The 15,067-nt window shown below is 44.1% G+C and overlaps 1 protein-coding gene across 1 annotated transcript in view; it reads left to right on the forward strand.

Annotated features, from left to right (window-relative positions):
* The window catches only part of kiaa0586 (KIAA0586 ortholog), an 818,517-nt gene that overhangs the window by 423,561 nt on the left and 379,889 nt on the right, over window positions 1–15,067 (forward strand). The window contains exons 15-16 of the mRNA XM_038780001.1: window positions 4,266–4,538; window positions 13,132–13,324. Coding sequence (XP_038635929.1) covers window positions 4,266–4,538; window positions 13,132–13,324 — 466 coding nt within the window. The remainder of the gene's footprint in view (window positions 1–4,265; window positions 4,539–13,131; window positions 13,325–15,067) is intronic.

Consider the following 15,067-nt stretch of genomic DNA (forward strand, 5'->3'; position numbering starts at 1 on the left):
TTAATAAACCCTTCCCCAAACCCAAACCGTTTCAACGTCTCCCACAGGTACTCCCACTCCACCCTATCGAATGCCTTCTCCGCGTCCAGCGCTACCACTATCTCAGCCTCCCCCTCCACTGCCGGCATCATAATTACATTCAGCAATCTCCGCACGTTCGTGTTGAGCTGCCGCCCCTTCACGAACCCCGTCTGGTCCTCATGGATTACCCCTGGCACACAATCCTCTATTCTAGCTGCCAGGATCTTTGCCAGCAACTTGGCATCCACGTTCAGAAGCGAGATAGGCCTGTAGGACCCGCACTGCACGGGGTCTTTATCCCGCTTCAATATCAGGGAGATCAGAGCCTGCGACATTGTCGGGGGCAGAACCCCCCCCTCTCGCGCCTCATTAAAGGCTCGTACCAGTACCGGTCCCACCAAGTCCACATTTTTCTTATAGAATTCCACCGGGAACCCATCTGGCCCCGGCGCCTTCCCCGCTTGCATCTGACCTATTCCCTTGACTAGCTCCTCTAGCCCTATTGGCGCCCCCAGCCCTTCTACCAGCCCCTCCTGGACCCTTGGGAACCTCAATTTGTTTAGGAAGTCCTCCATTCCCCCTCTCCTTGTCGGCGGCTCAGACCGATACAACTCCTTGTAAAAATCCCTGAAGACCCCGTTCACTTCTTGCCCCTTCTGCACTACCTTCCCGCCCCTCTCCTTCACTCCCCCAATCTCCCTAGCCGCATCTCGTTTGCGAAGCTGGTGTGCCAGCATCCTGCTCGCCTTTTCCCCATACTCATAGACCGCGCCCTGTGCCCTTCTCCACTGCGTCTCTGCCTTCCTGGTGGTCAGCAGGTCGAACTTGACCTGCAGGCTGCGCCGTTCTTCCAGCAGCCCCTCCTCTGGTGCCTCCGCATATCTCCTATCCACTTCCAATAGCTCCCCCACCAGCCTCTCCCTCTCCTGCCTCTCCTTTCTTTCTCTATGCGCCCTTATGGAGATCAGCTCTCCCCTGATCACTGCCTTCAGGGCCTCCCAGACCATCCCCACCTGCACCTCACCCGTGTCATTCAAGTCCAGATAGCTCTCAATGCTCTTCCGGACCCTTTTACACACCTCGTCGTCCGCTAACAGCCCCACATCCAGCCGCCACAGCGGGCGCTGGTCCCGCGCCTCCCCCATTTCCACATCCACCCAATGCGGTGCATGATCAGAGATCGCAATGGCCGAGTACTCAGCTTCCCGTACCCTCGGGATCAGCCCCCTGCTCAACACGAAGAAATCGATTCTGGAGTACACTCTATGGGCGTGGGAGAAAAAGGAATACTCCCTCGCCCTCGGCCTACCAAACCTCCATGGGTCTACTCCTCCCATCTGCTCCATGTACCCCCTCAGCACTTCTGCCGCTGCCGGCCTCCTATTGGTCCTTGCGCTCGATCTGTCTAGCCCGGGGTCCAGCACTGTGTTAAAGTCCCCCCCCATGATCAAGCCCCCTGCCTCCAGTCCCGGAATGAGGCCCAATAGGCGCCTCATAAAACCCGCGTCATCCCAGTTCGGGGCATATACGTTGACCATCACCACTTTCTCCCCCTGCAGCTTACCCTTCACCATCACATACCTACCCTCCTTATCCGCCACCACCTCCTCCGCCAATAAATTTGCACTGCTTTGTTAGACTGGTGAAATTTGTAAAAGTTGCAGAATTAAGAAGCAATATGGCATAATTCCTCCTGTCCCAGCAGCCCCTGTAGAAATATAGTTTTGAATGATTAATGTCACATTCCCGGCAGTGTAATAGGTTCAGTGATTTTATGCATGGGTCTAGGGGATTGTATTCAGCACAACCTGTTAAGAAAGTATTATTTTTTTAAGACAGATCAGTGGATGTAAATTAAATGCATGCAGGTTTGCATTTTTGAGCTATTGTTGTTAGTTCTATCTTTTGATGTGATGAGGGAAAAGCATCCATCATCTGGGCAAAAGATTTATGGTTGGAAAGATTAAGGTTAATGGAATTAGGGTGACAATAACAAACTGGATTGATGTAAATCTAATAGCTGGTATTAAGGGTGGTTTTTCAGTGTGGTTTGCTGGTGTTCCATTTCTGGGGCTACTTCTATTCAATTTAGACATCAATGATTTTCGATGTACTATAGCCTAGTGGTGGGCCAATTTTCAACTGATACCAAAAAGGTCTAGTTAATTCTTTAGGAGACCGAAAGAGGTAGTTATGATAAGACATGGATTAGGGTTAGGGTAGCAGATGAAATTTAATCATTGTAAGTATGAGTTGATGCATTTGGGGAAAAAATGTAACCGCAGTAATTACACTCTGAATGGAAATAAATTTGGAATGTAGTATTACAGACAATGCTGAGACAGTCCTGAAACTATTGTATACTTTCCCTTACTCTTTAGAATAAGTGTGTTTTTGGACAGGCAAGTATGTATGTTTCTCAACCCCTGAGTGTGTGTTCAATTTTTAAGACAATCAGCAACAAGTTTTTGTGGGTTTAAATAAAATGAATTATTTCTTAACACATTCACCTGAAAGATTTAAATGCCACATCACTCACTCTCACGCTCTCTCAAACATTCATGCACACACAGACACATGCACATTTAAGAAAGATTCAGTTCAAGAGGCTAGTACATTTTGGCAAGTTGTAAACAAATGAATAGTTGATAGTTCACGTGTTTGGCACATTGTAGGCGAAGCAGCTGTTATGAGCTTGTTTAGTTCACTCTGAAAAGGTAGTCTAGGTGGTTTCCATAACAGGATCATATATCAGCGCTGTTGCATCATTCCCTGGAGGGGGGTGGCTTTTTCAGCAGATGATAAAATTGGTTACTTGTTTATTTTTAAATGTTAAGTCAAGTTTCTGCTCTGGTGAAATCTGAAAATGAACATCTGGGGAGACCTCTAAGATGTCACATATCCAGGTTTTTAAAACCGGCATTGATGCTTCTGCCTTTGTTTGCAGCTGGTGTCCTGTAGTTGGTGTTCTCTGCAGACTGCCGGGTTCTCTCTGCTTCTTGGGTTGATACGTTTGTTATCTGCACCCAGTTTTGGTCACAGGATGGCACGTTTCATTGTCTTCCATTGTCCACATACTGGGTTGGAGCCAGGGTCATTGATACACAATGGTGGAATGATTGACAATCCATTGACATTTCAGTTACGATTTGCTCACTGGAAGATGTTATTTGATATTATGGCTCCGACACATCTGGCAGCCAGTATTTATTAGATCTCTTCCAATGAGCTGTTAACTTTTCAGCTGAGAAACCTGTTTGCATTTGAGAACGTTCCAGAGCATTTTCAAATATGAGTTAATTCTTTGTGCAAAAGTCACTTGACCCTTGGCATCCCTCTTGATGGTCTGTTCAGTGTCCATTTTTAAAAGAAAAGACATGTGCAGAAAATGATATACTGAATGTTGTCCATGTTTAAAGTTATAAATAGAACATGTCTTCACTGGACAAGGCAGACTGATTCTTAAGGCATTGAAGACAACACCTCAAGATGATAATGGCTTCACAAAAAACCTATGGAATTCTAGGTTTTATCTTGACATGTAAAATATAAAAGTCAAAGGGTAATGATGAGCCTCTATAAAACCTTAAGACCTCAATTAGAGTACCAAATGCAGTATCCTGTTCCACGCTGGAAGAAGGACATTCAAGGTTTCGAAAGGGTGCAGCACAGACTCATTAGGAGGGAGCCTGGTTTGAGAAAATACAAGTAAGAAGAAAGACTTGTGGTGAGACCTTCCGGGGGTTCTCACCGGTGGGATCTTCCGGTCCCACCCTGTCCACGGGATTCCCGATGACGTGGGGTGAATTCAATCAGAAATCCCATCAACAGCAGCGGGACCAGAAGATCCCGCCACCAGTAAACAGTGGGCTGCCTCCCGCCACTGAGAAATATGCCACGGGGAGGCCAAAGAATCTGACCCTTGGAAAAAATAGGTTAGAATGATTTACTTGTGGATACGGTAAATAATGTGAAATAGTTGTTCAAACATTATAGTTTACTGTGATTTACCATTTTTTTAAAACAAGAGGTGAGTTACAGTACTCTAGTTATCCAAAGTATTCAGGGCACTCATTTAGAACCAGATTCTTTTTTGAAAGCTTGATGATTTTGTTTAAATTTGATACTTGATAAAATATTGAAAAATGCACATTGTAATATTGAAATACTTTGTACTGAAGCCTTGTTTTGTTAAAAATAAGACGATTGCGTTCTTATCCATAAATAAACAATTTCCCTTTTAGGATGAAATTGCAAAGAAGAGTTTTCTTCAGAAGGTTTCATCAAAGCAAAAAGAACAGGAGCTGAGTTTTATGAGGAACGGAGGTGATGTCAAGGCTATCAAATTTAACAAAGATGTGAAAGATAAAAGCCAAAATAAAACCGAGTTAACAACAAAGAGATCCTTGAGCGCAGTAAGAAATCTACCGCAGCATTCTAAGGTGCCTTGTAGAAGCAAAAACCTGAGAAGCAAGGCTGTCATGCAGTCATCGCAGCAGAAGGAGGAGAGGTCAAAGGTGAAACTTATAACTATTATGAGGCGTTGTCATTCAATTTTGTACCCTTATGTTAAAAAAATGTAATTCAAAGATCCAGTTTAATGATCCGTTTTTATAGAAACAGCATGAAAATACTGCCATATTAAGTCTCACAATTTGTTTTGCAATACTTTTAAAACACATTGTTAAAAGAAGTACTGAATATACAAATTATATAATAGTGAAAATCATCGGGCACGATTTAATGTAAATGAAACACGAGTCCCATGTCATGCGTGTTTAGCCAGGTGTTTCCCAGCTGGCAGTGCCAAGAACGATCCCACTATTAAATGGGACTCTGTTCCATTCCTGGAACCTGGCAAGTAACGCTCAGCTGAGGCCACACAGTCCGATTTCCTGCTCCATTCGCTAGTACAGGATGAGATCGCCCCCCCCCCCGTGGCCTCCCGACCCCCCCCAATGTCCCAATAAGGAGGCCATCGAGACCCCCGCACCCCACTTCAAAAGGGCAGGGGTCCCTCGGACCTGATCCCTGGTACAGACATGATGCCATCTGGGCACCTGCCAGCCTAGCAGTGCCACCAGGGCACCATGGCAATGCCACTGTGCCTTGGTGGTATTGGATTTCCAGGGTACCACCCTGCCCAGAGCTCAACCAGCCAGAAGCCCCTGATTGCCTGGGAGACTCCCCAAGTGACAGTACACCTGGTCCACATTTGTGGAAACCAGTGCTAAAGAGCGCTCACTCAGGGTCTCCGGGACATGGCCTTTAGGTCCCGGGCGCTGGGTAGATCCGGCATAGATGTATTCAAGTGGGACTAACTGCTCACTAGAATATGCAAATCTGGATCCCAACCTGAAGCACTATCAATTACGACGAGACGAGAGTAGAGTGTAAGCGAGACTTTATTAAGCAGAGATGTGTAGCCTCCTGCAGCTGCTGCCGAAATGGCTGCAGCTCGCTGAGCACACACATTTGTACTCCGCCTACTGGGCGGAGCCAGCAGGCAGGGATCTACCCCCATACCTGTTGTACAGGAGCCTTACCGTATGACATCTCGTATGTGATATATACAACAGTGGTGACTACCACATTCACCCCCTGTTTTAAAAAAAAAAGAGTCCAGCGGGGGTGTTGGAAAAACTATTTACATGCATTTTAAGGATAACATTTTTGGGAAAGTTCACAAATTCAGCCGATCGGGTGTCTTGATCCTCTGTTGTGAGCGCCGCAGTCTCGGTACTGTGCAATCTGATTGACCATATCAGATATGTGTGGGAGGGGGTACGCGTCAAGCTGCGTGTACCGATTGATGGTCTGACTGTAGTCAACGACCATCCTGTGTTTCTCCCCACTTTTCACAGCAACCACTTGGGTTCTCGAGGGGCTGTTGCTGGCCTCGATGATGCCTTCCCGCAGTAGCTGCTAGACCTCAGACCTGATGAAGGTCCTGCCCTGGGCACTGTACCGTCTGTTCCTGGTGGTGATGGGTTTGCAATCCAGGGTGAGGCTTGCAAACAGCGAAGGCGGGTCGATCATAAGGGTCGTGAGGCCGCAGACAGTAAGGGGTGGTAGGGGCCCGCCAAATTTCAGAGTTAGACTTTGGAGGTTGCTCTGGAAGTCCAGGCCGAGTAGCAAGGCAGCGCAGAGGTTGGGGAGGACGTAGAGCCGGAAGTCGCTGAACTCTACACCCTGGATGGTGAGGGTGGGGGTGCAGTACCCCCGGATCTCCACGGCGTGGAATCCGGAGGCCAGAGAGATTTGTTGTATGATGGGGTGTACCGCGTGGGAGCAGCGCCTCACCGTATCGGGGTGGATGAAGTGCTCTGTGCCCTCGGAGTCAAGAAGGCATGATGTCTTGTGCTCATTGACCTTTTCCGTTGTCGACGCAGTTGCGAGGTTGTGCGGGCGGGACTGGTCGATCGTGATGGAGGCAAGCTGTAGCTGGTGTTGGAAGGCCCCTGGCTAGTCGGCGGCATTTGCAGGCAATGAGTGGCCCGATGAGGTGCCCAACGAGCAGGGGTCCTGAGGCGGGGAAGATGGCGCCGCCCATGGGGTGCACGTGGCAGTCAACGTAAAGATGGCGGCGCCCACAGGCCGCAGGAGGCTTGATGGGGGGAAGATGGTGGCTCCATCGGGCCACAGGTATCCTGAGGCAAGCAACAGCCCCTGGAGAGCCCAAGTGGTAGTTGTAAAGACTGGGGAGAAACACAGGATGGTCGTTGACTACAGTCAGACCATCGATCGGTACACGCAGCTCAACGCGTACTGATATAGTCAGTCAGATTGCACAGCACTGGTCTGTGGCGCTCACAACGGAGGATCAAGGCACCCGATCAGCTGAATTTATGAACTTCCCCCAAAATGTTGCTACTCATCTCTGCTTAATAAAGCCTCGATTACACTCTACTCTCGTCTCGTCGTAATTGATAATCCATCAATTTATTAAACAGAGATGTGTAGCCTCCTGCAGCTGCTGCCGAAATGGCTGCAGTTCGGGGAACACACACATTTATACTCCGCCTACTGGGAGGAGCCAGCAGGCAGGGATCTACACCTGCACCTGTAATACAGGAGCCTTACCATATTACATCTTGTATGTGATATATGCAACAGTGGTGACTACCACACAACCTCAGTGGTCTTTTGCGATATTTACCTTCCTTGTTGTGTCACGGGTTGTGCATGGCAAAGCCAATAGATTGTGCTCATAATTTTAACTGAATTATGTTGGAAAGCTTTTTCTTGGTTGCTGTTGAATGGTTCCATAACTACCAATATCACCTAATTAGTGATTGAGCCTAGAGAGTTAGGCATTTTTTCCAATCCAGATGAGGGCGAGTCAGGTGCATGGATGCAAATGTTCATGAGCTGGTATGTACCTCAAGGCCATTTTCCTGGAGGCAGAGTTGGGGATCGGCAGGGCTGCCCATCCACAAGCTTCGAGAAGCTAATTACGCTGGGTAAATAGCCTTTTAAGGCTTTTTGACCAAGGCAACTGGGATTTTCATCAGAAGCTAGGCCAGCTGGTATCAGACAAGGTAACTGAAGCTCCAGAGAACTTTTGAAGTCACCTGTAGCTGCAGGTTTCCCTGTGGAGGTCTGCCTCCTCCACAATGGCGGCTCATTTTCTGAGGGACATTTTTTAAATTTAAAGGTTTTAAAACTTGGAAAGTGTGCCTCAGGATAGAGGCACCCTCTATCTTACCTAAACTCTCACTTCTGACCTGGAGGGCCTCCTATTGGTCCTTCAGCTTTGAGAGCCTGCATCCATCCTTAAGTGGATGGTAAGCCTACCCTCTAGTCAATAATTGGTCAATTTGGGGACAGGCGCACTGAGGTGACGCTTTCACACGCAGTGCAGTGTTTAACTCTATTTGACCCCAGCATCAAGGTCAGGACCCAAATTCATGCCCTTGATGTCAGCAGGCTATTTAAACATGAGGACCATTAGAATGGAGCCTATTGCTGAGCTCACATGAAATGAAATGAAAATCGCTTATTGTCACGAGTAGGCTTCAAATGAAGTTACTGTGAAAAGCCCCTAGTCACCACATTCCGGCGCCTGTTCGGGGAGGCTGTTATGGGAATCGAACCGTGCTGCTGGCCTGCTTGGTCTGCTTTCAAAGCCAGCGAATTAGCCCTGTGTTAAACAGCCCCACTGAATCAGTGAAACAGAATCACTGAAGGAATTACTGATTTAATTCAACCAGATACTTTGCCTCAATTATAAGGGAGTGCTGCACTGCCACAGATATTGTCCTTTGAATGAGACATTGAACTGAGTTCCCATTGTCTTCCCCCAGCACTCATTATTTTAAGAACAGCAGAGAATTTTTACAGGTGTCATGATCTGTTCACCAAACAAAAATAGAGTATCTTGATTATTTGTCGCATTCCAGAGATGAGGGATTTGTCTTATGAAGAGAGTTTGAGCAGTTTAGGCCCTTAGTTCCCCAGTTTAGAAGAATGAAAGGAGATCTAATTGAAGTGTGTAAAGTGATAAAAGGTATTGACAAAATAGGCGTAGAGCGGATGCTTCCTCTTGTGGGGAAGTCTAGAATGAGAGGACATAATTCTAGGATAAGGGCTAAGCAGATTTAAAACAGAGATGAGAAGAAATTACTTCTCTCAAAGGACCTGTGGCATTCACTACCGTAGAGTGCAGTGGACGCCAGGATCTAGAGTAAATTTAAGGAGGAGATTAGACAGATTTTTAATTAGTAATGGGTTGAAGGGTTGGGGAGAATGGGCAGGAATTGATGCCGAGAGGAAATCAGTCATGATCGTATTGAATGGCGGAGTGAGCTCGAGGTGCTGAATTGTCTGCTTCTGCTCCGAGTTCTTATGTTCATTGATCTGAGATTCACTGTGCCACAGTATTACTATATTTGGATAAATCACTGCATTCAAAGTATTTCACTGAGAGGTTCAATGTAAGTTGTTTTAATGCTCACAAATGTCCTCTCCAGATGAACCCTGGCTGATTTTTCTTACCCCCATGGGGAAGAGACTGTGGTCAACTGTAGAGCTCTATTTACTGTCAGCCGAGTTAAGCCAACTGGTTGAGAATTCAACTTTTGTTCAGTTTAATACCTGGCATATCTGCCAGTGGCTTGAGTCGAATATTCCTATTCAAATTTTACATTGTTGAATAAGATTTTAAATTGATCCATTGCAGAAACGAATCATAGATGTACACTTCAGATGAAAATTGGAGACATTCATCTCTACTTGCATTGGCAGACAATGAAAGTGTTCAGTTGAAAAATGGACTTTCTATTACATATCTATTCGTACAGAAAAGAAAAAAATTGGAGATTTAAAAATAAGGCTAGGAATTCAAATGGGTGCATATTTCACAGAAGCTTACAAAGTGAAGAAAGTCTTCCAATCTTTCACTCCACTACCTGCTACCGCTACTCCGACCAGGAGATCTGCTGTCATATTATATCACGCTTTTCTGTCCTGTGCCTCCCTCACACATCATTGTAGCTCGCTTGCAACTGCTCTTTGATTTTTATCATCCAACTACACCAGGTCAATCCCTTTTTCTGCTGCCTTCCACTTTGCCCTCGAGAAGGGATCCCTAGATTTTCAGCTCTGATCAAATGGCGTAGATACTGACATTTTATTTTCTGTGTGTCACTTTTTAGGATTCCTTTTTCTCTGAATTTGTCTTATGGTGTGTTTTTGAAATTTTAAGCATAGGTCTTAGCATCCACATTTCAAAAGCCTCTATTTTCTTCCACACGTCTTTATTTGTTGTCCATGTTTCTGAGACATTTCGGAAAGTGGATCTAATGTAGCATCTTGAGTTTGTTTCTTGTTACAAGCTTGAGATTTCTTGTTCTCATCACATATTTCATCTTCACAAAATTACTTCTGACTATCTCTATCCTTCTCCTAACATCATCTTCTTTTCTCATTTATCCCAAATAGACAAACTTGTTTTCTTGTTCCCGTGTGACACCATCCGATTAAATTTTCACTCTCGTTTCTTCTAATTTATTCCTTTTAACTACCATTGATTTTTTTATATTTTTGGTGTTCATACTCAATCCATATTCTCAACTTGTAGATGTTATTTACTCGAAGATATTTTGTAGGGCCTCTTCTGATTCTGAAAGTAGCTCTGTGTCGTCAGTGTAGCACATCTTTGTTATGTTCTTGCCTCCAGTTGTTGCTCTGGAAGAACATAAAATTCTCCGAACATTTGTTCTGTGTACAGATTGAATAATTTTGGCAACAGTACACAGCCTTGTCATACTCCTCTTTACTGTCAATGTCACATTTGCCCAACAATTCTATTAGCTTTTGGTGATAAACACTTTTCATCATCTATGAAGCAACTTTATTACCAATGTGCCTTATTGTCTTTCACGATTTTGCTACCTCCTAATTTTTTTAATTATTTACAAATTTGGAATGAATTCATCTATTTACTCAAAACATCGGCAGTCATGAAAGACAACAGTGTGATGCAAAGATTTAAGGGACTTTACTTTATGGTGACATTGTTGCAAGGACGGGACTTCTACCAATCAAACCAATTCCTTTTCTGGAGTGTCACACCCTTCTGGGTCATGGACAGTTAATTATGCTCTTCTACTGGGGATCCAGCACTCTGGAGAGGGAAATGAATTGCTGCTTTTAGGAAACACTTACAACACATGCAATCGCCGGGACAAATGATAAAGCGTCAGATGTTCTCTAAATTTTAATTTGCCCATGAGAGAACTCCAAAGCCAAAACATAGGCAGTTGTTGAGGTCTTAGGAAGGAGTTGTGGTCAGATTGCTTACTTTCTCCTGCCTCCCACAATTACTAACCCCTTCCTTCAGTCAGTCTTCCCTAGTGGTCCAGTGGTAGCAATTAAAGGAAATGAGTCATATTCATAAGTTCATAAGATATAGGAGCAGAATTAGGCCATTTGGCCCATTGAGTCTGCTCTGCCATTGGATCATGGCTGATCTCAACCTGGCCTTAACTCCACCATCCTGCTCCTTCTCCATAACCCTTCAACCCATTATCAATTTTAAAAACCTGACTAACTCATCAAATTTACTCACTGCCCCAGCATCCACTGCACCCTGGGGTAGTGTATTCCACAGATTCACAACCCTTTGGGAGAAGTAGTCTCTCCTCAACTCGGTTTTACCCTAAGACGATGACCTCTAGTCCTATTCCCAACCTGCTCCCTTGGCATCATTTACCTGTGGCAGGAAGGGTAATGGATGGGCAGCTAACGTCATTGATGGAGAAGAGGAGGCAAAAGGGAGACAGTTATAGAAATATTGAATCATTCCGACCAGCCCACATCAACTATCCTGCCTTTACCCAGGCTTACACATTTGGAATTGGAAATTGGGGGTTAATTTTGAGCGTTTGCCTGGATTTTCATGTGGGCTCGTAATGACCTTTTTAAAAAAATTTCGAGTACCCAATTATTTTTTCCAATTAAGGGGCAAATTAGTGTGGCCAATCCACCTACCCTGTACAGCTTTGGGTTGTGGGGGTGAAATCCTCGCAGACACGTGGAGAATGTGCAAACCCTACACGGACAGTGACCCAGGGCCGAGATTTGAACCCGGGTCCTCAGCACCGTAGCAGCAGTGCTAACTACTGAGCCACCGTGCTGCCTGGCTTGTGATAACCTGACCTGTGTACTTTTCCACATTCAGAAATGCAAACCTAACCTATGTGCAATTTTGCATTGGTTTTTTGTCTTTTCACAGAGTTTGTATTTGTAGTGCATTTTGCGAGTTGTCATGAAGTGCAGGAGGAGTGTGTTCTCCCTGTTCTTGGGAACAGCAGCCTAACTCTCAACATCATTTAAAGGCCGCATAAACCTTACCCATCATCCACTGCACTCAGCACCATGCACCCTCATTTTCCATGTCCTCTCTGATCCCCATGCTCCTTCCATATTCTTATGCCCCCATGTATCCTCCATAGCCATTCACACAGTATCCATTATATGCAGTCCTCTGGAGCCAGGCAAAGCAAAGGGAATTCTTTTGAATGCACTTGAAAAAAGGTAAACCTGTGACAATCTAATAAAAGTATCATTCAAACATACTGCCATTGAAAAAGAAGTTAATAATTTAAGTAGACATTACATTAGCTAAACAAATGGCAATTACTCTGAAATTACATCAATAGCAGAGTATTTTAATAGAACCTTGTAAAATCATCAGTCATTCCACTGAACAGCTGTGTCATTGGGCCATTAACATTTGGAACTCAGCCATGCATTCGTAATGGCCATGGCTATCAACACATTCACTGTCCAACTCCAAACCTGAAATTGAAAGAACAGATTGTGTCTTCTGCATTTCAAATCAATCAATGGAGAGGGAGCAGGTTTGGAGATTGTTTTCCACTTTCACAAGCTGGAAATGTTATTCCCTTGTCAGAGCTGTTGTACATTTAAATCCCTGCGCTAAACATGAAATCAGGTTTTCGAACTCATTTGTCTACATTTGTGAATGCATCACGTTACTTTTTCCTTTTGCTAAAGTGCATGGTGGCATTTTCTCCAAAGGTAAAAATATCGTAATGCAAGTCAATGTTTACAGAATGATGGCCAATGTAATGGTCAACTCATCTTTGCAGGAAAGAGCCCTATGATAGATAAATCACTTTAAAAATACATCCACATTATACTACAGCATCTAATAGTGACATTTGAAGTTGTCAAAACATTTTACACTTACATTTCAGAATGTTCCTAACTCCTTGGCCGGCTTCCCTCAGTAAACACGGGTGCGTATTTCCTGGGGCTTCCAAAACCTGCACCAGCACATGGAAATTGTGTGTGGGAGTAAATACAATGTTCCTATGGTCCCTCTCCAACAGAAATCGCAGCCTCGAAAGAGTGCCTGTGCATTTTGTACCTGGCCTTCCTGACTCGCAAAAGCACCACACAAAAATGGCGTGGGATTGGGAAGGCAGAAGAAAATAGTTTTTGCTGCAAAAGGGAGCTAAGTTCAATGTTTCAAAACCCGATTCACATCTCGTTTGGAGGTACAAATTTGGCCCTACGTGTATAATTAAACCTTGAAGTTGACAAACATGCATAAAGTTAATATTATATTTTCTGATATAGATATCAGCTGATGTGGATGGGATTATTTTGACTGACCCAGTGTTGCAAAGTGAAAATTACCTCAGAAGAGTATATGGAAAGGCAGTTTATCAGGGCCATCGCAGTACATATAAGAAAGACCCATACCTGAGGGTGAACTCTCCTGCACCTAAATCCAAACCTCAGAGGCCTAAAGTGATTGAGAATATTAAGGGTGAGTGATTTGTTTCCTTCTAAATCGTGTATAATGTTTTACCAGTTACGTTGTTCCTCAGATTTGTTTTGCTGTTCTGGCTTTAGGAAATGTCTCACAAGTCTGGTTCTGTTTAATCAGTCAGGCAAGACTTGCATGTTTTAATCTGATTCTCCCTCCAATTTGAATCTGCATTTAATTAAATGAAGAGATCATAATGATGCTGATTTACCATTAAGTAGGTCATTACCAGATGTGTTTAATTACAGCAACAATGAATGGCTTGGTAATACACGAAGATGTCTGCAATAATTTATTCATTTTATTCCTAATCATGTATATATTTGTGTTTTCAGGGGAGGAAGCTTACCAAGCTCACTTCAAAGGAAATTTAATCAGATGCAAGCTGCCCATATGTTACCGAGTAGTATAAGATCTAGTTGTAGTTGACTTTTCTGAGCATTTTAAATAATATGGACTTGGGTTGGACTTTTTTGACGTAGATGATAGAAGTGGTCTTTAAATTATTTTGTAAGCTGAAACTCTTTCCTCAGCAAAATAAAGTAAGAAACACGGAGGAAAGTAAGATTATATAAAACAAACGCGGTGTTTGAGTAATTTGTTGCCCATTTGTGGTTGAAACAATTTGCCGACAACTTCCTCCCAGACTTCTATCCATAACAATAACTTGCATTTATATAACAAGGTAATGCGTTTAGAAACTCAACAGTAGGCGTAGAAATCAATTGTGCTTTGTCACTTTAATGACGAACAAATCTCCAAGAACAGTTGATTTAACTGTTTCACAACTACTGTAAGAATACTCTGTACTGTCTTCGTTCAAGAAACAAATTTAGTTGATAATGTTCTACATGTATTTTTGAGAAAAGTATTATTCTGCAGCAACAGAGGAAGAGGAGTGCAAGTGTTCTGAGATGAGATTTCAATCTTCCAGTCATGAAGGTGATCAGTAGGGAAAATAGAGAGAAAATTAAATGTGAGATCAAACTGTCTGGCTTTGCACGCTACTGTGCTCGGATAGCCTTAGTGAGAAATTCGGCTCATTAACACCCATTTTTTGATACTTCAAAATGCATCCATGCCACATGCACACACTTGTGGGGTGAAGTTCTCTGGAAGTGTATTGGTGCAAGTGTTGGTGCGTGCCCAATGGGCATCTGCCGGAATTATACAGAGCAGACAGATCATGACATCAATCGGCATGCAAACTGATTTGACACAAGTGATGCCTTTTTGGAGTTGAATGCTCCACTTAATACCATCTCTTAACTCCACACAGCTGAACAAACATTCAACAGCAGAAAGGAACCCCAACGAGTGTCATTTAAAAGGATCGCCAGTCACTTGCAGTTGAGCTATCGGTTGAGTTCTTCTGGCTCTTGCTGTGATTCCACAAGTGTCTGACGCTTTCTATAGTTGTTTCAAATTGGAAAAGACAACAGGTGGCAGGCGCTAAAGGAGTTTCTGCTGACTGTAGGGATCCTCATAAACTAGTTGATCCTTGACATGCAATGGATTATGACTGGGAGAATAAACATTGGTGAAGCATAGACAAACAAGCAGCTGGAAAAAGGGTGGAGACAGGGAAGGTTTTCAGGGATCAATTCTCTGCCTGGAACCGTGGTGATGAACCATAAGTGAGATGTCCGTGTTTCTTCAAGGACTTGCTCTCTGAAATCTGTCACTTAAGCAACCACAACTGCAACTTCAGAGCAGTGAAAGGTCCATATCGCCAATGCCTGT

This window comes from Scyliorhinus canicula, chromosome 2, assembly GCF_902713615.1.
Source record: "Scyliorhinus canicula chromosome 2, sScyCan1.1, whole genome shotgun sequence".
Lineage (NCBI taxonomy): Eukaryota > Metazoa > Chordata > Chondrichthyes > Carcharhiniformes > Scyliorhinidae > Scyliorhinus > Scyliorhinus canicula.